Here is a 25,191-nt window from a genome sequence, read left to right as displayed (position 1 = left end):
GGACTAAGCTACTCAGGGGCACAATAAACAGAACCCCTCCTCTCAGCTGTGTTCTAGTCATGGGGGAACCCATCTCAGGTCAGTTTGCTGCAGTGGTATCTGTGCACTTGCCCAGGCACCAGCACCGGGATGGGGACAAGCACTGGAGAGAAGCTGGAGAAGCCAACAAAGGTCAGCTGTTGCTGGACGCCCAGAGAAGTACACAGCCACATTTGTACAAAGAAGCTCCTTTGTTGAGCTCCTCTCTCCTCCCTCAACTCTTTGGAGCCGAATGAGGTAGTTCCTAAAATTCAGAGTTTGAGGGTTTCAAACAAATAGGGTGGCAAGCTGAGGCAACAGCGGGAACTATAGTTCTGTTTCTACCCCAGGGTAAGCATGTAGTTTAGAGATGCTGCTGACCTGCGGGCTTGGATGGTGGAAGAGACCTTAATGGCCAGCCAGCAAAACGGAAGCGGAAAGGGGCCCCACAGTTTCACCCAGTCAGGTAGGGTGCTGGGCAGGAAATGCCAGGAGTAACAGTGACTGAGCTGACCCAATAGGCACGACGGGCTGGACATTATAAGGAGAAGGGACCCTGTTCTCATGAGCCCTCTTCCCATCACTCTTCCTGCAGCCCACACAGAGGCTACCTTCTGCAGACCAATGCAGCAGCCGGGAGGGAGGCCCAGGCCGACTCACCGAAGAGTCTGCAATCTCCTTGAGGGTCTGGTCTGATCCAACTGCAAAGATAATTTTGGAATCAGGGGAGACAGTAACACAGTTGTAGCTGCAGGACTTCAGCACACATTCTGTCTCTCTCTTTCCAGAGGACAGATTCCATTCATATACGGCACCATCTGTGCCGCAGGAAATCAGTTTGCTGTCATCCGCGTTCCACACAATTGAACGAACCTATAGGGATGAAGATAAACCCTGTTAAAAATCTGCATGCACGCGCACACGCACGCGAGCACACACACAGACACACACACCCCTCCTTTGGGAAAGGAGGATGCATGCCTCACGTGTTCCACCAGACTGAGGCAGCATGTCCTTTCCTGGTACATGCCCTTCAGCAAGCACAAAACTGACTTTATTTGGAACACAGCAGAAAGAAGTCCACCCTCTGGGCGTTGTCTAAAATCATGGAGATATTGGTGGAAAGCAATTTAGAGAAGGCTGTTCAGTCCACGATATAAGCAAAATAGCAGAGCATAAGAATTATTTTATAGAACAAGGGAAAGAGACGGACAGGAAGAGCCCTTCTGCAATCACAGAGACAACTCTGGGGGTCAGGAGGGCTGTGTGCATGGGCTCAGCCACACCAGCTCAAGAGTTGTCAGAGCAGGATGTGGGGAAAACTGGAAAGCATCTTCTAAGCTGCACGGGGACCCGTTAACACAGGGCAGAAGCCTCACTGGCACAAGGGGTTTAAACATAACATCTGACCTAACGCTAACTGAATAATAATCACCTCTGGTCCGCGGCATCTCCCAGGAAGCCAGGCTTAGAGATAAAAATCACACTTATTCCTGGCAGCCTGGAAGACTGTATGCATGACTAAAGCTGTACTCTCTTGGGTGCAATCACAGAGAGAACCTCCAAACTACTAGTCAGTCTCTGGCTGAACAAGAAACAAAAAATGTGAACTCCGTGCACTGTGACAGCCTCCTGGCCACACAAATCCAGCAGTAAAGGGTAAAAAGTTAACTGGCTCAGGGGGCTAAGCCCAGTCTGCGACTCCTAAGTGACTCACATCAGCCCAGGGGCAGTCCCTAGGTAGCCAGAAGGAATGATAAAAGAAGAAAAAAAAATCTGAGCAGAGACATCAAGGCTGCACACTGCAGGGGAAGGAAAGACTTCTCAGAATTAGTTCAGCCAGGTCACTAAACAAAGACACATCTTTCTAGGCTTTCCCTGTTGTCATATTTGTAATTCCCTTCTCCAGCAGTGAGAGACGTGCCTCCTATTATCTTCAGTATGTTTGCTTATTTTCTCAATCTCCTCCTAAGTGACCTACATCCTGACCCACTGGCCACTTCTTTTGGTATTTCCAGGACTCCTACCCTGTCAGGCACATCCTTGACCACTTCTTTAGCTCCCTCTCCACCTTTGAAATTGCATTCTGTTTGTTACTATTATGTAAAAATACACTTGAAAAAATATAGGGACATGATTTCCAACAGTATTCCTAGATTCACTAATTTTAATAGTTTATTTTCAGATAAATTCTTTGAGCTTCCTACATACTCAATCATGTCATCTATGATGATTTATTTATTTATTTCCAATTTTTACGCCTTTTATTTTGCTATGGTCTGAATATTTGTGTCTCTTACCTCCCATCCCACCTCCCCCATGGTTCATATGTTGATTAGTGCACTTAGGAAAGAGGCCCCAAAGGGCTAGGTCATCCCTTCCACCCTGTGAGGACATGAGAAATCTACAGCCAGGAAGAGAGCCCTCACCTACCCATGCTGGCACCTGGATTTTGGACTTCCCACCCTCCAAACAGTGAGAGAAATTTTCTGTAGTTTATGAGTTACCAGTCTGTGCTATTTTGTTATAGCAGGCTCATGGACTAACACATATTTCCTTTTCTTGCCTTATTGCATTGGTTAGGACTCAGTACAAGGCTAACTGAAGGCATCATGTTTTGTTCTCTATCTCAGAAGGAATGCTTTCATAATTTTTTGATCAAGTGGGCGTTTGTTGTAGGTTTTCTTAAATATCTTGCATAAGATTTTTAAGAATTAAAAAAAAGATTTTATTTATTTATTTGACAGAGAGAGAGAGAGTGAGAGCGTGCACAAGCAGGGGGAGCAGCAGAGGGAGAGGGAAAAGCAGGGTTCCTGCTGGGCTGGGAGCCCGATGAAGGGCTCGATCCCAGGACCCAGGAATCACGACCTGAACCAAAGGCAGATGTTTAACTGACTGAGCCACCCAGGTGCTCCTTGTATAAGATTTTTAGTAAGTAAAAGGAGACGTTCCATTATTTTTTAGTTTTTAAGTGTTGTTTTTAAAATCATAAATGGATATTAAATGTTATCAATTTTTATTGTATCTGGACTTATGGAGATCATAAGGATGAAAAATCATGTTTATGTCAATGTGGTATAGTATATTAATTGATCTCAAGTTGTAAAACAACTTTGTATTGCTGGAATAAATCCAACTTGGTCATTCTGTATTATCCTTTTTATATGTTGATGGATTGGTTTAATAATATTTTGTTTAGGATGTTTTTATGTTCATGAAAAAGACTGGCTGGCCCTTTCTTGTGATGTCTTTGGCAGGTTTTGGTATCGTGATTATGCAGGCCTCATAAAACAGTATTGGGAAGTATTTGCTCTTTTTTCTGTTCTTGATAAGAGTTTCTTCAATATTAGCATCATTCTTCATGAACAGACACTTCTCTAAAGAAGACATACAAATGGCTAACAGACACATGAAAAAATGTTCATATATTATTAGCCATCAAGGAGATTCAAATCAAAACCATATTGAGATACCATCTTACACCAGTTAGAATGGCCAAAATTAACAAGACAGTAAATAACAAGTATTGTTCCCACTGTTGGTGGGAATGCAAGTTGGTGCAGCCACTTTGGAAGACAGTGTAGAGATTCCTTAAGAAATTAAAAACAGACCCTATGACCCTGCAATTGCACTACTGGGTATTACCCCAAAGATACATAGATGTAGTGAAAAGAAGGGCCATCTGTACCCCAGTGTTCACAGCAACAATGGCCACAGTCACCAACTGTGGAAAGAACCAAGATGCCCTTTAACAGATGAATGAATAAAAAAGATATGGTCCACATATACAATGGAATATTACTCAGCCATCAGAAAGGATGAATACCCAACTTTTGTATCAACATGGATGGGATCAGAGGAGATTATGCTGAGTGAAATAAGTCTAACAGAGACAGTCAATTATAATATGGTTTCACTTATTTGTGGAGCATGAGGAATAACACAGAGGACATTGGGAGAAGGAGAGGAAAGGGAGTTGGGGGAAATTGGAGGAGGAGACAAACCCATGAGAGACTGTGGACTCTGAGAAACAAACTGAGGGTTTTGGAGGGGAGGGTGGTGGGGGGTTAGGATGAAACTGGTGGTTATTAAGGAGGGCACGTATTGCATGGAGCACTGGGTGTGATGCATAAACAATGAATCTTAGAACACTGAAAAAATAAAATAAAGTTAAGAAAAAAAGATTAGTGTCATTCTTTTCCTTACAAGTTGATATAATTCTCTAGTGATATGCTCTGGGCCTAGTTTTCCTTATAAATTCTCTACAGACTCAATTTTTCTTGGAATTTGTTGGTTTCATCTATATATTCAATTTATATAAAGTTGTTCAAAATATCCTCTTTTGATCTTTTTTATTATAGATAGGATTTGTAATGATATCCCCTTTTCATTTCTCAAACTGGTTATTTACCTTGGTTATTTACCTCTTTTTTGTCCTCCCTTGACCAGTCATGTCAAAGGCTTGTCCATTTTGCATTTTCAAAAAACGAAGTTTTGGTTGCACCTGGCTTTGCATTTTCAAAAAACTAAGTTTTGGTTGCACCTGGCTGGTTTTGGTAGAGCATGCAACTCTTGATCTCAGGATTGTGAGTTCAAGCCCCATGTTGAGGGTAAAGATTACTTAAAAAAAAAAAAAAAATCCAAAGCAGGTTTTGGCTTTGATGATCTTTTATTGTGTTTGTTTTTTATTTCATTAACTTTTGCTCTTAGCCTTATTATTTCTTTCCTTTTATCTTCTTTGAGTTTACTTGCTGTTCATTTCCTAATTTCTTGAGGTGGATGATTATATCACTGACTTTTTATCTTTTTTTATATTTCTAATATATACATTCAAGGTTATAAATTTTCCTTTAAGTATGGCTTTATTGCATCCTCCATCTGTATTTTTTTTTTTTATACATTGCAGATGTAAGCCCAACATATTTCCCTGGTTAGACACCAGTGTTATAAATATTTGCGAAGTTGTGAAACAAATAGCTGCTGGTGAGGGAGGGCCTCCCGTGGAGGAGCACAGAGTTCTAGAAAGAGCATCAGAATTACCTGGTGTGATTTCATCTGCATCTCCATAGTCGCTTGAAGACCAATCCCACTGTTGAAACTGAAGAAGTCAGTAACTCAATAACACTTGTGTTTTCATAGCACCTGCACTGATCCACCTGTGACTTGCTAAACTCAATGGTCAGTTTACAGGATTTCTCTCTGACCTTTATTTTTAAATTTTTAAAAAGATTTTCTTTCTTTCTTTCTTTCTTTCTTTCTTTCTTTGAGAAAGAGCACATGTGTGCATGTGTGCAAGTGGAGAAAGTGGCAGAGGGAGAGAATCTCAAGCAAACTCCCCTCTGACCATGGAGCCCAACATGGGGCTTGATCTCACAACCCATGAGATCATGACCTGAGCCAAAACCAAGAGTCAGATGTTTAACCAACTGAGCCCCCCAGGGCCCCTCTCTGACCTTAAATGCCCCCAACTTCTATATCCTTTTAGGAATGAGTTCCTTAGCTTCTGTGATACAATTCCTTGATTCCCAGTTCTTCTGTGCCTTCCTTCACAGGCTTTCTTTACTAAACCAGTTCCTTAAATGTTGGTCAACTGTCTCCTACCCAAGATTCTTCTCAGATTCTACACAGGCCCTCGGTGATGTAACTCATGCCTCTGACTTCCACTACCACCGAATCCCCTGAATCTTCATTTCCAGCCTTCTTTCCTGACCTCCACTTTCATGTGTCATACTTCTTGGGCACATCAACATAACAAGTACAATATAGAACTAATATCATGTTTCTTTCTGTCTCTACTACAAAAGCCACGGTTTACTTCCTGACTCATCTTTTACCCTCACTTCTTAGCTGGTCTCCATCCCTCCAACTTCCCTCCCCTCTAATCCATCCTCAATACTGTTTGGAGAAGTTCATTTCTTTGTTTGCTCCTTCGCTTCTTTCTTTCTTTCTTCCAAGATTTTACTTACTTATTTGAGATAGTGAGAGAGAAAGTGGCAGACGGAGAAGGAGAAGCAGGCTTCCCGCTGAGCAGGGAGCCTGATGCAGGGCTGCATTCCAGGACCCAGGCAACTGAGCCGCCCAGGCACCCCTGGAGAAGTACCTTCTAATCCCACTACTTCCTTTCTTAAATCCTTTCAGTAGCTTCTCATCGCCTACAGTCCGATTTCTTGGCATAGGACACACACTGTGATGCAGCCAACCTTTCCAGCTCCTTCTACCACTTCTGGGATGTGCTCAGTGTTCCATCCATGTATATCCCAAACCACTATCCTATTTTATACTCCCATTCCATCATCTTTAACAGGTCCTTCTGCATATAATGCCTTTCTTAAGTGCTTTTCCTTTCCAACTCTTCATACCCCACCTCCACTCTGTCTAAAAACTGTCGGCTTTGCTTCCTCAATATCTTTTGAATCCACCTACTTCTCCCTATCTGTCCCACCTCCATCGTGGTCCAAAATAGTGTAGATCTCTACAATATTCTCTTTACCATTTCCACCCTGTCCTTTTTAATATATTCTTCTCTCTGCAGCCAAAGTAATCTAAAATGCAAATCTGGTCATATTATTCCCTGCCCTGAATGTCTACAATGGTTTAAAGGAACAAGGAGGACAACCCCTTTTTATCATTTTTATCCTTAAAAGGCCTGGAAGGTTCCATGTACTTGGGGCCCTGCTAACCTCACCAATCTCGGCTCATTCCTGCGTTTCATCCTGATGTGTACATACCAGCCCCACAGACTTTTCAGTTCCTCTGACAGCCATGCAATCTCTCATCCCAGGGTCTTTGGATTCCTATCTGCAATGATGATCACCAGCTGTGTCTGGTTAATTCCTTCCTACTTTCTTAGGACCCAGCCTTTGTCAACACCCCCATCTAAATTATGCCAACTCTTTCATTATTTACTCTCATAACACCCCATGCTTTTCTTTGACTGCATTTATTGTAATTAGTAATTAGCCTGTGCTTTTGTTTTATTGTTTCCTTCCCCCACTTAAACAGTGAAATCCAAGAAGAAAGGGCTCATTTCTCTTTTGTTCACTCAGTGAGTGAAATGCTTGACTCTATGCGCCTCATTTCCCTGGACACTGCTCACTCACTTACCTTCCCTGTGTGTCCTTTCAGGTTCGAGACGTTCTCCAGGCTTGTGGTGGTAAAAATGTGAATCACATTTCCATTGACTGCAGCGAACAGGTGACCACCATTACTAAAGGAACACTGCGAAGAGATAAAGCAAGACATCAAGAATGAAAGAAAGAAATGAGTAGTCCGGAGGTTACAGCTAAGAGCTCCTTTTCCTGGAGAGCTCTGGCTAAAACATTTGCGGAAGTGGGAATTGGTGGAAGGCACAGCTAGGACTGAGGACGGACTGCATCTTTGCTATTGCCATAGCTCATACTGGCCAAGATTGCTGCCACTGCCGTGTGCACTGACCGTGAAGCTGCTTGGATCGTAGTGCACAGCACCCAATCCGTCTCTAGAAGTTTCAGAGTGGGGAAGCAATTCCCTCAGTCACTATCTGGTTTCTGCAGTCATCTCAGGGGGAAGTGCGATGGGCTGCTTCCTGCCTTTCCCTGTTAACATGCATATTCCCTGGCCCCACTCAGTCTCCAACCTCACCTTTCCAGTTGGGACTCTGAGTCTGAGATAGCTTTGCTTTTTGATGTTTTTTGTTTCTCTGCAATCACAGAGAGGATTAATCACACCTGTGATCTCACAAGGCTTGGGGTTCTATGAAATATCTTGATGAGCATGAGAAAAACGAGATGGAGCCCATACGTTCAAGAATGTGGTGAGAGAAGAACTAGATTTCTTCCTTTTTCTTCTTTTAAAGTCACTGAAGTTCTTTAAGACAGGCTTTGGTCTCACCTCACAAGAGCGTGTTTTTCCAGAGGGAGTCCACTCACTTCAATTATCTGATGATACTCAAAGAACAAGAGTTCTTGATATTTCAACCCCAGTTTTCTACAAAACTGGACCATTATCTCCAGCGTCTTACCTCTCTGCATCCTCTGACAGAATATTCTTTGAAGGAACGTATATCATCAATGAGTAGATTCATAAGGCGTAGTTTGTCAGCAAACCCTACTACAATGAAGTGTCCAGACGGGTGAAGGCTGATTGTATATGCCTCTTCTTGGTATTCCTTAAATAGCTCCAGTGTGCTGTGAGAAAGACCAACTACTGAATTAGAAGTCCAGCCCGCTAATGCCCTTGAGCCCTCCACTTTATCTGGTAAATTCTTTTATCATAGCATTTGAGACATGTTGTTGCTTAAAATGATTGGTTCCTCTTTTTTCTAGATTTTGGTTCTTTGGGGAGTGTCCCCAGCAATGAGTATGGAAATTAGGGGATGTGATCAATGAGCTGTCTAGTGATGCTGAGGGCACAGCTCCATTTAGAGTCACCAGATCAGAGGGATCATACAGTTTTTTCCCAGCAGCCCAGCGGCCATACACAAAGACCCAAGATATTCCAGTGTGGGGCCAAACTAAGTTGGAGATTCTCAGGGGAGCTATGCCAGGAGGGTAAATTCATTAGGGAGTTAAGGGTGACGGGGGCAGGGATAAGGAGAAAGAGATGGAATGAGTGATCCTGAGAGCTCTATGTGGCAAAAAGTACATCAAATGGGAGTGAGGGGATAGGAAAACTGGAAGAACATAGGAAGTTATACAAGAAGGTGAGATACTGGTGTGCTATCTTTATGTCCCTAGTGTCCAGCATGGTGTCTGGCATGTGGTAAGTACTTAATGAACACAAAGCAATCTTCTAGGTCAAGCACAAACAAAAACAGAAGGGAAGCAGGTACGTTGCCTGACTTGCTAAAAAAAACATCATTTCCAGGGTGCCCATGTGGTTCAGTCAGTTAAGCAGCTGCTTTCGGCTCAGATCATGACCCCAGGGTCCTGGGATCAAGCCCTGTGTTGGCCTCCCTACTCAGTGTGGAGCCTGCTTCTCCCTCCTCCTCTGCCCCTCCTCCCTGCATGTGCTCTCTCACTCAAATAAATGAATAAAATCTTAAAAAAAAATTCTTTTCCAACTGAAAGCTTCTAAGCAATTACATTTTAAAATTTTCTAATTAAAACATTTCACATGAACAAATTTAACAACTGAAATCTTGCACACTACAATAGCAATGCCTTTCATCCTTACTTTGATTCGTAATTCCAGATGCGAACGGATCGATCCAGAGAACAGGTGGCAATGAGGGGTTTGCGGATGCACGTGGCTAGACCAGTGATGGATGCTGAGTGCAAGGGGTACATCAGATACTCGAAGTGAGCGGGCTCCCCCTGGAGAAATCACAGAGTGAGATCTGGCAGAGTGAGCGAGAGGCTGGCTGTGCACGTCAGCTCTCAGTACTATCAGGAGCATCAGTTAGCCTGGCTGCCCAGGAATCAGGCTGTAGGAAGACTGCTTTAGTATCATGTATCTTATTTTAAAACATTATCTTAATGGCGCTACAATATTTTATTCTATAGCTATGCCAGAATTTAATATAAATTACCATTCCTCTACTGTGGGAACACTTCAGTGGATTCCATTTTTTTGTTATTTAGGAGTAACCAGGCTAAACATGTCTGCATGTATGTCTGTGTACCTCTGTGATTACCTCCTTAGATCCTGAGGTGTGAGTGTCCAACACTAAGCTTTTGAATATGCAGGCATCCATTTCCAAATACCTCCACCTGAATAGACTTATTGCCGGTTGCTAGCGAAACCACCAGGTAAGGAAGTAGAGTGCCCCTACCCATGGAGGTCCTTTTTTCAGAATGCCCTGGATAACTTAGACACTGACCGCTTGATTGATCCCACTTCTCCCTTCCTGTGCTCTCAATCCTGCCCTTAAGCCTTCAATTAGCCCATAAAGAGTGAACACATATAATCCTAGACATCCCACCTTTACTGCCTCATATAAGCGAAGTCCCGTGCCCTCTCTCTTTTTCTCTCTCTCCATGACCTCACCGTGTGGCCATCATGTGTGCTCTGTACCCTCCAGAGCCTGTGAGTAATAAATCATGTTCCCCGAAGTTCCCTGAGGGTTTTTGCTGAAGTGCCTCCTGCAATCTTAGTGAGAAACAAAAGGTCTGGTCCAGCCACATCTCTGTCCCTGGTGGAAGAAACGTCTGGGGGTTTGCTAGGAGTACTATGGGCCTGATCAAGTGCCTCAGGCATTCCTAGCCAATAGCATCGCCATCAGCAGGCTGGGACTGACACAATGGATACTTTTCTAGAAATAGAATAAGGGGAGGGGGATGTCATTTGAAATTCTAAAGACCTTGAAAGGTACTGCCAAATTCCTCTCCAGAGAAACGGTGCTGTTCTGCCACCGGCAGCAGTGGGAACTGGGTGAATATTTGACATGAAAATGTATTCTATTACACTGGCTGTGTAGGCCCCACGTGTTCTGTAACTGGGGGCTTTATCGCTGGGACACCTGAAGGAGGAGTGATGGCCGGGGAGTTCAATCAGGTGCAGACAAAGGCTGGGATGAGAGTTCCGTCAAATCCTGGCCCTTTCCCACTTATTAGCTTATCTCTCTCCTCTTGGCCTTCCTTACCACCTCGGAGGAAAAGGTGCCGTGCTGGGGACGATGAGCAGGCACAATTATTCCCATTCTTCTCCATGTCTTACCCCTGTTTTCTCCAATATCTTCAACCTCCTTGTTTCTACTGGTACATTCCTACCAGCTTTTAAACATACTCAAGTCTCTTATCTTAAGAACAGCAATAGTGGGGCGCCTGGGTGGCTAAGTGGGTTAAGCAGGTTAAGCCTCTGCCTTCAGCCCAGGTCATGATCATGATCCCAGGGTCCTGGGATGGAGCCCCGCATGGGGCTCTCTGCTCAGCAGGGAGCCTGCTTCCCCATCTCTCTCTGCCTGCCTCTCTGCCTACTTGTGATCTCTGCCAAATAAATAAATGAAATCTTAAAAAAAAAAAAAAAAAAAAAAGAACAGCAGTAGTTCTTCCTTTTTTGTTTTTCGTTTTTTGGGTTTTTTTCTGTGCCTTTGCCTGAGAAGCTGTACAATGATGGAGAATCAGGCAAGCAGGCTTACTGGTTTCACTTAGAATTCAAGACCGCAACCCTCCAACGGACCCAGTAACTCTGCCAGGTTTCTCAGTAAGTTCACTTCCTGAATCTACAAGAGATACCAATTTCATGCTATTTATTCTCTTTCTAGGCCCTTCAAATGCTCTTCCTCTTCTCCCATTCCCAAAGCTCATCTGATGACCTGGCTTCCTATTTCCTTGATTTGGTATCTTTATTCTCTTTATTTTATATCCCAGGGGCAGAGCTGTAGACCGTCATAATCAATTCATGTATGGTCATTTTTTATTTTATGTTTATTTCATTTCTCTGTTCTTTAATTTTCACTCTTATTCTTCCCTCTCAAAGGCACCAATCAATGTGTTTCATTTCTGTCCTTGGATATTTCTGTAAACGGCATGTGCTTCAGATTGCATTCTTAGTTTTACCTTTTTCTCTCAACCATCTGTGTTGTCATATGTATAATCATCGCTTCTAACTTAGGTTTGGTATTCTGTAGAATGAATCCAGCTACTTCACTTTTCTATCACTCCTAGGAATGGACATCTGGGTTGTCTTCAACTCTCCATTCCTACGAACATCAAGGTGAAGGCCTTTGGGGATGTTCTTTAGCAGACCGGCATGATATAGCTCCTGGTATGCATCTAGGGCCAGACCACTGGGTAACAAGATGTATGCATTCTCTATTTGACCAAGAACTACCAGATTGCTCTCTGGAATACCTGTGCGGGTTTACATCCCCATCACCATCACATTAGGATCCCCCTTCTCCCTTGTTCTCAGAAGTCTCTGAGATCTGACTTTCTAATTTTTGGTAATATATTAAAAATAATTCTTACAAAGAAGACTCTCAGTTGTGACGTGCAGGAAACCATTACCCCACCACTCGGGCCATGCTCTCTGGCTGCTGCGGCCACCCCTGCCCTTGCCTCTGTCTCACATTAAAGATCCTAAACCATGCTAGGTGAAATAAGTCAATCAGAGAAAGACGATTACTATACGATCTCACTCATATGCAGAATTTAAGAAAAAAAAAAAAGAGAGGATCATAGGGGAAGGGGAGGAAAAATAAAACAAGATGAAATCAGAGAGGGAGACAAACCACAAGAGACTTAATCATAGGAAACAAACTGAGGGTTGCTGGAGGGGAGGGAGTTGAGGTGATGGGCATTAAGGAGGGCATGTGATGCAATGAGTTCTGGGTATTATCTAGGACTGAAGAATCACTGACCTCTACCTCTGGAACGAATAATACACTCTATGTTAACTGAACTTAAATTAAAAAATTTAAATTAAAAAAAAATCCCAAACCATAACTGACTCCAAGCATTTCACAATTAATGAAAAAGGAGAAATCTTTCAATTGCAGGCTGAACTCAATAAGGAAAAAAAAAGAAAAGAGAGGGAGGCTGTGAAGAAAGTGACTGTTGCCATGACTGTGGGGGAGGATGTCAGCTCTCTCTTTCCATATGTAGTGAACCGTATGCAAACCAGTCTGGAATTAAAGAGGCTTGTGTATCTCTATTTGATGAACTACTCCAAGAGTCAGCCAGACATGGCCATCATGGCTGTCAACAGCTTTGTGTAGGACTGTGAAGATCCCTATCCTCTAGTTATGGCCTTGGCAGTCAGGACCATGGGGTGTATCTGGGTGGACAAAATTATACAAGATCTTTGTGAGCCCTTTTGCACGTGCTTGAAGGATGATCCCTATGTTGGAAAACAGCAGCAGCAATTTTGTGTGGCAAAAGTCTATGATATCAATACTCACACGGTGGAAGAACAGGGATTTCTGGATTCTCCGTGGGATCTCATAGCAGATTTAAATCCAGTGGTGGTAGCATTATCTGAAATCCGTGAATCCCACCTAAATAGCAACCTGCTCGATCTGAATCCACAGAACATCAATAACCTGCTGACATCCCCAAATGAGTACACTGAATAGGGCCAGATTTTCATCTTGGACTATCTAACAACAACCCTAACAATGACAGAAGTTTAGAGCATCTGTGAGCACATAACTCCCTGGCTATCTCCTGCCAACTCAGTATTGGTGCTTTCAACTAATGAAGTTTCTAGAGTTATTACCCAAGGACTCTGATGACTAGAATATGCTACTGAAAAGTTGGCCCTTCCACTTGTCACTTTGCTCTCTGGGGAATCAGAGGGGTAGTACATCACCATGACACTACTTCAGCTGCCTCATCCCACTCAATGTGCTTTCTGTAGAAGATGGCAAATGAAGTGCCAGGTCTTCCTTGCAACAAGGAAGGATGTTCCCAATGAAAACAAAGCTCAGTTTTAGATTAAGGAATGTTATTTAAATGTCAACACTTTCCAGCAAATTTAAAACAACAACGTTTATACTACTGCCAAGAGGAATGTGGAAGGGCAGAACATGCTGTACTAATCCCTGAAGCTCATTGATGGCATTTGGATTTTGCTTGAGCTACGTATCTAGCCAGGAAACCCAAGTTACATGCTGTCACTGAAGCGTAGAGCTCCTGAAGTCTCTTGGTACATCTATGACAACAGTCTGGAAAATCAATAGACTAGATTGGTCTAGTGCCATCTGGCCACCCTGTGACTGGTGCAAGCCAAGGACTCTTAACTGGAAGGAACTGTATTGCCTTGTAGAATCTGAACCCAAACACTCTGAGGCCACCCACCAAGGCAGTGGAGACTCTAGCTTATGCTAACTTTAGGGTACAGAATAGTTTTAGCTTCCTGTGAACATTTGTAACCACTGCTTCAATCACTTCCCACCTCCTGCCACCTGCCACTGCTATCTGTCCTTAGCTGTGAGCCTCTCCATACTACGCCAATAGCTGGCATTTTTGAGTGTAGTTTGATATTTTGTAATTGAAAGTTCATTTCAAAAGCAAAAAAAGATTAAAAAATATTAAAGCAAGGAAAAGTGTCATTGAAAAAAAAAAAAAAGGAAAGATCTCAGACTTGTTTTAATTTGCATTTTTGTACACATAGGCACCAGAAATTGCTTGTGAGAGTGACCAGGTATTGGATTCAAAGTACGAAGATTTCACAGTGGCCATTATAGATCTATTCAGAGAACTAAAGAAAACCATAATTAAAGAAGTAAAGAAACTTCTGATAACAATGTCAGATCAAATAGGGAATATCAAAAAGGGATAAAAATTATTTAAAAAATAGAAATTCATTGTTTATAGCAGCAATGTCCCTAATGGCCAAACTATGGAAAGAACCTAGATGTCCATCAACAAATGAATGGATAAAGATGATGTGGTATATATATACAATGGAATACTATGCAGCCATCAAAAGAAATGAAATCTTGCCATTTGCAACAATGTGGATGGAACTAGAGGGTATTATGCTGAGCAAAATAAGTCAATCAGAGAAAGACAATTGTCATATGATCTCCCTGATACAAGGAATTTAAGAAGCAAGGTGGTGGGTTTGAGGGGTAGGGAAGGAAAAAATGAAACAAGATGGGATCAGGAGGAAGACAAACCATAAAAGACTCTTAATCTCACAAAACAAACTGAGGGGTGCTGGGGGGAGGAGGGGTAGGGAGAGGGTGGTTGGGTTATGGACATTGGGGAGGGTATGTGCTATGGTGAGTGCTGTGAAGTGTGTAAACCTGACAATTCACAGACCTGTACCCCTGGAGCAAATAATACATTATATGTTAATTAAAAAATAAAATAAAACTAATAAAAAAATAGAAATTCATGGGGGTGCCTTGGTGGCTCAGGTCAGTTAAGCTTTTGCCTCTTGATTTCAGTTTAGGTTATGATCTCAGGGTTGTGAGATTGAGCCCTACATCAGGCTCCACTTTGGGCATGGAGCCTCCTTAAGATTCTCTCCCTCTCCCTTTGCTCACACCCCACCCCTGCTTGTGTATATGCTCTCTCTCTCTATCAAAAGAAAGAAAAAAATTCTGGGGGTGAAAAATACAATTAACAGGAGTGAAAAATCCACTAGAGGAACTCAAAAGAGATCTGAACTAGCAGAAGAAAGAACTAGTGAGGTTAAAGACAGATCAATAAAGATTACACAATCTGAAAAACAGAAAAAAGAATGAAGAAAAATGAACTGAATTGCAGGTCAATGTGGAACACGATTAAACACACCAACATATGTATGATGGGAATACCAGAGGGGAGGAGAAAGAGAAAGGAGCAGAGAAATATTTGAATAAGTAATGGCTGAAAACTTCCCAAACTTATTGAAAAATATCAATGTACACATCCAGGAAGCTGAATGAACTCCAAGAAAGATAAACACAAAGAGATCCATAGACATATGATAGTAAAAATTTCAAAAACTGAAGAAAAACAAAAAGCAAAAAACCTTGAAAGCACCAAGATCAAAATGATTGATCAGTTACAAGGGAATTCCAACAAGATAACAGCAGATTTCCCAGAAAAAATAATAGAAGCCAAAAGGGAGTAGAATAACACATTCAAAGTACTCAAAGGAAAAACTGTCTATCAAGAATTCTATATCAGGCAAAGCTATGTCTTAAAAATGAAAGGGAAATAAAAACATCCCCAACAAGCACTAAAAGAGTTTACTGCTTGCAGACTTGCCTTATATGAAATACTAAAGGAGATTCTTCACGTTGAAAAGAAGTGACTCCAGAGAGTAGTTTGAATCCATCGAAAAATACACCACCAGTAAAGGTAGCATGTCATTATAAAAGGTAATATAAACACATATTTTATCCCCACTCTTCTTTAACTTTAGTGGGAAAGCCACTATATGAAAAAATACATATTTTATGCTTTGTTGGGTGCATGGAAATATATTTGCCAATAAAAACAAAAAGAAGGTAGGCGGGAGCAAATCTGTACTAGGCTAAGGGAGTGACTTCAGATGGTACTTCAAATCCACAGGGACAAGCAAAAAAGAACCAGAAGCAATAACAATGCTCTAAAATTGACTCTGGTAATGGCTGCATGACTGTAAATACACTCAAGACCACTGAATTGTACACTTTAAATAAGTGAATTGTATAGCATGTGAATAAATACCAATACTCAGTAAAACTATTATTTAAGAAAAAACACCATTGCTGAGAAAGATAGGTTAAAATCTCCTACTCTGATTGTAGATGGTCTATTTTCCTTGTTGTTCTGTCAAATTTTGCTTTATGTATTTTGAGTGCATGCTATCAGGTGCATACGGTTTTAAAATTATCTTCTCAGTGAAGTGAACCTTTTGGTATTTCAGAGTGATTCTCTTTATCTTTAACAGTACTTTTTTGTTGCAATGTCTGCAGTGTCTTTATGCTAGCTTTCTTTGTTATTTAAAGCCAAAAAAGGAAAAATAAACTTCTTTATATATGTACATCTTTGTGTCCATGAGCAGCTATAGGAGTACCTTGAATTCTCTTAAGTGCATCCGCAGGGTTAAAGGAGATGTACAATTTAAACCTGACAGACAACTCCAACGTGTCCTCCAAGAAGGCTGCAAGCAATCACAATCCCACCGAGAGTGGAGTATGTCTACAGCGAAATCTTAAGATTAGAGTTTCTTTTGCTCTTATGAAGAGGCTGAATGAGCCAGGCTCAGCAAATCCGGATAAAAGCTGCCCACATGGTAACTAGTCATTGGGCTGGAGGGAAGCCTTGCTGGGGAAGACTCACCTTGCTGATCTCTGTCAGGGACATGGTGATGCTGTAGAGTTGGTTCTTGCTGGTGCTGGCAACCAGGGTTTCCTCTGAGGGACTGAAGCACAGGCAGAGGATGTCCTGCTTGTCAGATTGACTTGGCTCATTGCTCTGTGGGTCCACAGGAATCTGTCCAAGATGCAAAACAACTGTTAGGAATGTTCCCACATCGTCAATCAGTGTGTCCTTGGGACTTCCAGTGTTCTCTCAGATACTTTTCGCTCCCAGACTCCCAGACCAGCATGCTTCCCAGGACCCTCCTCAGATGTGGAGAAGGGAGGGCCTCAGTCACTTCTGTTTCTGTGGGGTTCGTATTCACCCTTACATGATGACTGGCTGACTAAGGGACAGCAGCACGTATGAAAATGATCTCTCTACATCTCAGTTTGAGATCGCCTCTGAAAACAAGTGTTTGTTTAAATCCCACCCTTGCCCGTCTGTCGGAAGCCCAGTGTGGGTGTCACCTCATCGGGCACACTTTGCGCATCTCAGGGCAGCAGAGGGGAAGGTGACGGCTCCTCTTCCATGTGGGGCAGGTGACAGGGCAGAGAAAGGACAAGAGGGTCACACAGCAGCCCAGCCAGCAGTCCCTGAGAGGGCCGGGAGTTGCCAAGTAGACATTGTAACATTAGATTTCCTTTTCCCCTGCCATTGCTTTTTGTCTGCTAACAAACTTCTTGAAAGGTTGGCGTGCACATAGTGTCTCCACATCCTTACCTCTCACTCAGTTCTCACTTTCTTCTACTATATCATTTATTGAGTGTCCTCATCAACCGTAGAAATTTCCTTCTCACCAGAGCCAGAGGCTCCTGCTCAGTCCTGCTCAAGGTCCTGCTCACGTCCACTCAGGGAAAGTTCTACAGGCTTAACTTGCATAAAGGCTCTTCTCCCTCCCACTTTCCCTGCTATTCACTGCTGTGACTAGACCTCACTACTGCTTGGCTGGACTAACGCAGCCTCTTCACAGATTCCGAGGCATGGCAGTGGTAATAGGTATCATCTGAGAAGCACAAAGCACTGGTCACATCATTTCACAAGTGTTGCTTCCTCCTTTTGGTAACCCCACCAGGGATGGGCTACTTTCTCAGGGAAGAAACAGAGGTTTTGCTGGAGTCAGCAGCTCGTCTCAAGTCACTCCGCCAATAAGGTCAGAATCAAGGCTGGCTCCTTCAGTGTGTCTGTAGCCACAGCACATCCAGTGCCTCCAAGTGCCCCCACCCCCCACTACACGCCCCAGGAGGATTGGTTTTCCTAAGTGTAATGCTTCTGCTGAATCACACACACTCCTTCGGCTGGCATTCGAGATCTTTCACCAGCCTCAGCTCCCATCTTTTCCTTTCGAGTGATTCAGTTCCTCTCCACCAGGAAGCACAGCATCTCCCAGACACACCACCTGCTTGCTGTCCATGGTGCCTATGACTCACCTGTTCTTTCCACCTGCAATTCCCAAACTGTTCCCTCCCGTCACTTGCTATCCTTCGTCAAGGACCCCTCTCCAGAGATTCCCACCAGACACCCAGAGCCTTCCTGGATCTTCCCCAAGCACAGATGATCTTTCTCTCGATAGCGGTATGTATCACTTATTCCATAAACATTTACTGAACGCTTCCTGTGTGCCAGACGTTAAATATCAGTATCTATCATAATACGATTTTTATTGCAACACTAAGCTTCAAAGAGAAAATATAACTTGCCAAAGTTCTCTTCCAGAATTCAAATCCAGATCCTCCCAATTAAAAACCCCACTCTGTGCACCCCATCCTAAAACTACCAACAGGGACTAATGGCTCAAGTCCCCATTTCCACTCAGCACTATAGCCCTTTCCTCCCGGCAAAATCCCTGTCCGTGCTCTGCTCAAGGAGAACAGGTGCCAAGAGAACCCCAGTTCTGCTCTTCCTTCCCTCCTTACCCGGATTTCCCTGCTCTCCCGGTAAAAATCCTTCTCCTCCATCTTCTCAAACAGTAAAACTCTGCCTGGACCAGCGGAACAGGCAAATCCCTTTGAATAAGCTGCAATGGCGAACACCTGGGGCATGGTCAGCTGGCTGAGGCTCCTGGCCAACATGACCTGTTCGTAGGAAGGGGCCGGGGAGCTGATGGTTGGAAATTCAATCAGGCTAGAAAAAGAAAATAGCATATAAGGTTGACAGAGACGATTCCAACGAGGAGAGTTCAGCTAGGGATGAGAAGGGAGGGCTGTCTTTGGGTGTGGGAGGAATCACCCATTGTGAGTCCCATAACCTAAATGCTACCCTTTGTCCTCAGACTGTTACACAAACTCCAAAGATTGGAAGGTTGCCCGTTTATTCGGTAGTCTCATCCAGCCTGTGTGGTCACTATTATTACTACAGTCGTTCCATCCACTATTATCCTCCTTTTTAGGAAAAAGTGGTTCAGAGAGTTTTCTAGGATACACAACTAATGAGTGGAAGGGCTGAGATTTGAATCCAGGGTTCCACTTTCTCCCTCTCTCCCTACTTCCTTCCTCCTCCCCTCCCTCCTGCTCTTCTCTCCCTCCTTCCTTCCACGTAACAAATACTTATTGGAATTATACGGTGTTAACAACTCTGTGAAACAATGGTAAGTAAGAGGGCACATAGTTCCTGCCCTCAGAAGCGTAGAGTCTAGGGGACAACTCCTAAGGACCATTAGGGAACAGCTGGGTGGGATGCGAGCAGCCAGTCGGCAAGTAGCGAGGATTTTCTGAGGTCATTTACAGCAGAGATGCGCGCAACCTGAGATGAGCAGAGACTGAGAACTCCCAGCTGATCTGAGGAACGGACAGGAGTACGTCAGGGTGTGAATGGGTCTGGAGGACGGGGGTAGGGGGGACTACATATGACCAAGCCCGGAAGCAAGAGTGCATGAGAAATGCGTGGTAGATAGAGGCAGGAGTGCATGCTCCGGGTGTAAAGATGGGTCCGAGCAGCAGGGAGACGCGTGGGCCAGGTTCAGGAGTCTGGGCTTTATTCTTAGAGCACCAGACCACAGCAGGATTAGGAACATGGCAAACTGGAGGGCAGGGGGACTTATTAGGAAGCTCTTAATAAAATCATGACAGAAAAAGGAGAGGTCATGTATGAGGGGGATGGTGGACTGAAAGTTACACGGGGAGAAGACTTTATCATATGTCATGTGCTGGAGGACTTAGTTTCCAGAGCCGGGAAGACAGAATTACGATCTTGGGGTTTATGTATTATGATCTCTGAGGCTCTGTTTGAGCCTCATTGTCCTTTATAAAATGGGCATGATAATAGTATGCACTATGTAGGGTAAGCCTCAAATGAGAATACACAAAGTCACAGAGTGCTTAACACAGTGACTAGTACATGCAATGGTGCATCCTAATATGTTTGAGATATGACTATTATTGGCTGTTGTAAAGGTAAAGTTGACCTGAGCCCCCGCTTTACCCCATATGCTTTTGTCGGATTTACCAACAACCTCCCTGTACTTCTTTGTGGGTCTGCTGGCTCCTTTCGAATTGTGAGGTCCTTGAGTACCCATGTCCCTAGCACAGAGCAAGGTGCCTTGCATACTGCAAGGACTTAGTGGCCAGTTACTGAATTGAATCAGAAAATTAGGTAGCTACTAGAAAATGTCTGTTTGAAAATCTGTGGTTTTGAAGACTAATCATCTGAAATGGTTATAAAATGAGAGTAGGTATAAAAATAAAAAGAATTGTATCTAGGCTGTGGTTGCAACTGTTAAATTTGTGCGTGAATACAGACGAACATGAGAAAGGCAGAGGGAAGATGAAAAGAGTTGATTTTAAGGTGGGAGGGGGTTCTGAGTAACTTTGAAAGAAAGCTATTTTTGGTGTAAGGCTATTAGGATGACGAGCATATTTTCACAAGAGCACCAGCCCAGAGGGGCACCATTACCTCTCGGATTCCTGGATCTTCTCCAGGTTCTTGGTTTCACTGGAGGTCTCCTTGACCATTATACTTGTCTCCCAGCGTTGATCTCCAGATTCAAAGAGGAAGAGCCTGCCTGTATCGGTGCCAACGATGATCTTGTCCTCAGACACCCAGGCATGGGCTAGATAGTTATGGGACTCTCCCCTCTGAAAATTGGTTTGCTTCAGGGTTCCCTCAGCAAAACGGAGGAGCTTAAACATCCCATTTCCGGTGACACAAACCTGAGTGTTATCCTGGGGATTGAAGCTTACCTGTAAAATGGGAAAGGATCAAACTTACTTTGATGGAATTACTTCTCATTTCATGAATATTTATTTCCGGTAGCCCAGAGTAGCCTTTAAACATCACGAAATCATGGTAAGTTTTGATACCATATTTGACAAGTGCCCAGTTTCATCATATTTGTAGAGCCCAGCATCTTAAACTAGGAAACCTACAGAGATCATTTACCAAGGCCAAAAAGGAGATAAGCAGGTCTTGACAAAAATGGAACAAAGCCTCAGCTGGAAAAGGGGGGCTCTGGTGGGTTTACGTGCCCTGCCCAGGGGGAAAGGGACCATGTCAGCAACAGCTATGCATTCTCCCACCAAATGGGATGTATTATAATAGCAGTCAACCTGCACTCCTACTACATCTGATGGGCTGTAATTTCTTCAACCCTGTATTCCCAGGGCTGGGTTCATAGTGCGCGTCCCATAAATGTTCACTGAATCTAGCGGATCTAGAATCTACATTCTAAGGGATGTACTCTACTCTGTTTAGAGAGGCTGGGCCTGACCTCACCAAGGCCTAGACGAACTAATCCTCCAGCTCTCTTGCCTTTGGTCACCAAGTAACCTCTGATTACTCATTTCACCTCCCAAGTTCTCTGTCGCTAGGGAGGAACTGCACCAGGTAAATGATGGGAGCATTCTCGTCGTCACATGCTGGGGTTGCCATCAGCCTCTCGTGAGAATAATGCAGTCCATTCCTGAGACACTGACTGGCTCATATCTCTGAACATGAGCAGATCTGAGTTCTTGAATTGTAAAGCTGAGTACCAGATCCTAGCCTGGGGTGACTGCACCAAGATAAAACCTCCTTGGGACCCCTTGCCTAAGTAATCCATCAGCCTTCGCAAGTGTCCTCTTCGTTTTACCCTCAAACCATGATGGCAAGTTCCACTCCCCATGTAACTGCAATTTCATGGACATATTCCTCAAGTTCTACCACTTCGCATTACATTCTTAAAATCTTCCCACTGCCAGAAGAGGCCAGGACCAGCAAGAAAAAGTGAGTTCTCAGTCCATCTCGGGGCCCAAGCTGGGAAAGCAGTTCTGGGCCACAGGAAAGAAGACAGGCACTGCAGACAGGGACTCCAGCCCCCGCCACCCCATTACCTGTGTGATCTTAGGTGAGAGGCTTAACCTCTAGGAGCCTCAGTCATCTCATATATAAAAGGACGATAATAATCATACAGACCACATGTGGTTTTTGAGAGACTAAATTTAGAAATGCAAATGAAATTAGCACTGTTGCTCTCACACAGCATTCCATGAAGCTTATACTATTTTTCATAACCTGCATTGTACTTGTTATGCGGGAAGGTACCTGGTAGGCAGCATTGTTTTGAGAGTCGGTTCTAATCATAGCCATTACTTTCTGTTTTTCCCACAGCCAATAGACAAGGTTTGACTCTGGAGGTGATGTCTGAGTCAACAGGTATTTGGAGTCTGGAGAAAAAGCCATGCTAATAAACCTCTGAACGGGGAAGTCAAAATTGTTAAGGATTTTGCGCTTCCGACAAGGGATGGATGACAGTTCATAAATGGTGATGATGGGTTTTTCTTGCACAGTCTCGGAGATAGCAAGATATCGCCGATTGGGACTGATGGACAAGGCCAGCATGCCCTGACTCTTGTCTGAGCCTGTGGACAGAGGTAAAGGCGGATAATGAGGGCACATGGTGCTTTCGCCATGACTCGACATGAGCCAAGCACAGTGGTGGCGGGTTTGCAACATGGGAGAAAGGCACAGAAAGAGTACCTGTCAATCCCTGTAGCTCCTTGGTACCACTATGGGGTATTAGGAAATGATGAGGATGGGTACCTGACTGAGGCTGAGGTAGAAGGAGAAGTTATGGAAGGATGCCAGGAGGACCAGGTGGGGCAGGTGGCAGGAAAAGCAAAGGTGTGGATGTGAGAAAGGGTACAGATGGTGGAGAAGTAAGAACAGTGGGGTGTGGTTGGAGCCAAGGGAAGCCAAAGGTGGATCTAGAGGGGTGGAAATGGGTGGGCCTTGATGCTCAGAGCCACCAGCCCTCAATATTCCTCTACTTTTGAGGCAGAGAGGCCAAATACTGGGGTCCCCAGGCTCTCTCGCAGTTAGGTCATCTATGTAATGTTCTGACCACGAGACAGCCACAGAAATCTGCTGGACTGGCTTTATGGCAAAGCTTGTGCATTCTCAAAAACCAGAGATGGATGCATTCTACCCCTAATTTTCCTGGAACATGTCGGTGCCATCTGGAGATAGAGCAGTCGTCCTGCAACCATGAGGTACCAGGCACAAGAATAGAAGTTGTGGTCTAGAAAGCAGAGGCTGAGGCAAAGGTGAAGTGCCAAAAACTTTATCTGGGAGATTAAATGGCCTGTGTTATGATGTTCATGGATCCCTTCTTCCATTAATGGTAACAATTAATAAAATGGTCTAAAAAATAAAATGGTAAAAAAAAATTGCATTTTATGATCGCATTGGTATAAAGAAGAATGTAATGCAGATTGGATTTATTATTATTCTATTCATTTTCTTGAGTGTTTAAAAGTATTAGCAGCCCAAGCCTCTGTGCCTCCCACGCTGTGTGGAGAAGCCGGCCGGGATTCAAGCCCAGGGTGGGGAGGGTGAGTGAGGCAGGGGACAGGCGCTAACCCTGATGCCCTGGGCCCCCTCTGTTGTGCTTTACAACGAACGAGCTGCGGCAAGTCTGGCCAGCAGTAGGACCTCTCTGGAAGGGCTGCAGAGAGTCACTGCGCCTCAGCAAAAAAGCCAGGTTTTAGGTCACTGGCAGCCTTCTGTGAGAGTTTGAACTTCACCACGGAGGCAAATGAAATGCCACAGAGAAATTTTTGGAAGGGTAACATGTGTGTCATAGAAAGATCACTCTGGCAACTATGTGAGAGACAGTCTTGGAGGAAGGGAAGCCAGGGAAGGGGGCAGATTATTTAAAAAAGGGAATGGTAGTGACAAGCAATATGAAGGCTGGGACAGGTGATGAGAGAAATGCTAAGTCAGACCCAGTGGTTGCCTGGGTGAGGCCCAGGAAGAGGAGAAGCGAGCAATGACTGACATCTGGTGACGGGAAGTAGGGGAGACAGCTGGGAAGGAACACAGGTAGGGGACAGTTAGGGGTCATGGTGAAGATGACATCTACTGTTTTTTGCTGAAAACATCCTGTCCAAGGATTTTGTGTGTGTGTTTAAGATTTTATTTATTTATTTGACAGAGAGAGAAAGAGAGAGAGCACAGTAGGCAGAGTGGCAGGCCAAGGGAGAGGGAGAAGCAGGCTTCCAGCTGAGCAGGAAGCCCGATGCGGGACTCCATCCCAGGACCCTGGGATTATGACCAGCCAAAGGCAGACGCTTAACTGACTGAGCCACCCAGGCGCCCCAAGAATTTTGTTTTTATTCATGGTTATTTGGTTCTAGTTTTTTTCTGATTTCTTTTTTTTTTTTTACCCTAAAGTCTTTACTTCATCTTGGGTTCGGGATGGTTAAAGACATGAAGTGAGGGATTTAAGTTGATTCCCATTTTCCAAATACCTCACTAGTTGTCCCAGCAAAGATTCCTTTTTTAAAATAGTTTTTTAAAAGATGTTATAAATTTGACAGAGAGGGGGAGAGAGAGAGAGAGAGAAAGAGAAAGAGAGACCGTAAGTGGGCAGAGCGGCTGGCAGAGGGAGAGGGAGAAGCAGGCTCCCCACTGGAGCAGGGAGCCCAACACGGGGATCCATCCCAGGACCCCAGCATCATGACCTGAGCCAAAGGCATATGCTTAACTGACTGAGCCACCCAGGCGCCCGCAGCATAGATTCCTAATGCCACCTTAATGATAAATCAAATTCATTTACATATATAAATATATACACTGGGTTTCTGGGATATTTATACCAGCACTACATTATTTTTGTAATCATAGCTTTATCATGTATTTGACAATCTGGCAAAGGAGGATCTTAAGGGAAGAGAGGGAGCAAAAAAGAAAGGATAAATTCAGTTCTGGATATACTGTGTGGGAACTACACACGGCAGGACATTTAGGTAAGGAGGTCTAGCCAAGAGCTGTGTATGATTCCAAAGCTCAGGGACGGGCTGGGCTGAAAATGCAGATTTGGGGTAAGAGTCATGTGAGAAGCTGAAACTGTAAAAGCATAGATGAGACTGCCTGGAGGAGGCAAAGGAAAATTTCTCCCTCCTTCCTTTTGTGCTCTCACACCAGGGCCATCCCTGGCATAGCATTTGTCCTGCTCATTTCCAAGTCCTGCTCCTTGGAACACATACCTGTCTGCACA

General features: G+C 43.9%; 1 protein-coding gene across 4 annotated transcripts in view; it reads right to left on the bottom strand.

The window, feature by feature from the left end:
* Positions 1–25,191, bottom strand: part of CFAP57 (cilia and flagella associated protein 57) — a 69,871-nt gene that overhangs the window by 41,764 nt on the left and 2,916 nt on the right. For 3 of the 4 annotated variants that reach the window (XR_006601733.1, XM_013044892.2, XM_013044906.2), the window contains exons 3-10: positions 22,236–22,552; positions 20,610–20,896; positions 18,635–18,842; positions 16,701–16,853; positions 9,172–9,311; positions 8,018–8,183; positions 7,123–7,236; positions 679–891 (exon numbers count right to left, since the gene is read on the bottom strand). Coding sequence is in view for 3 of the 4 variants with exons in the window: in XM_013044892.2 (XP_012900346.1) it covers positions 679–891; positions 7,123–7,236; positions 8,018–8,183; positions 9,172–9,311; positions 16,701–16,853; positions 18,635–18,842; positions 20,610–20,896; positions 22,236–22,552 (1,598 nt within the window). In the remaining variant the exon portion in view is untranslated. The remainder of the gene's footprint in view (positions 1–678; positions 892–7,122; positions 7,237–8,017; positions 8,184–9,171; positions 9,312–16,700; positions 16,854–18,634; positions 18,843–20,609; positions 20,897–22,235; positions 22,553–25,191) is intronic. The other variant, XM_013044911.2, reaches the window with a different exon arrangement.

Source organism: Mustela putorius, unplaced genomic scaffold (assembly GCF_011764305.1).
Source record: "Mustela putorius furo isolate JIRA1106 unplaced genomic scaffold, ASM1176430v1.1 tig00003853_pilon_pilon_pilon, whole genome shotgun sequence".
In the NCBI taxonomy this organism is placed as follows: Eukaryota; Metazoa; Chordata; class Mammalia; order Carnivora; family Mustelidae; genus Mustela; species Mustela putorius.
The sequence above is the reverse complement of the archived record's forward strand: the minus strand, read 5'-3'. Positions and strand labels throughout refer to the sequence as shown.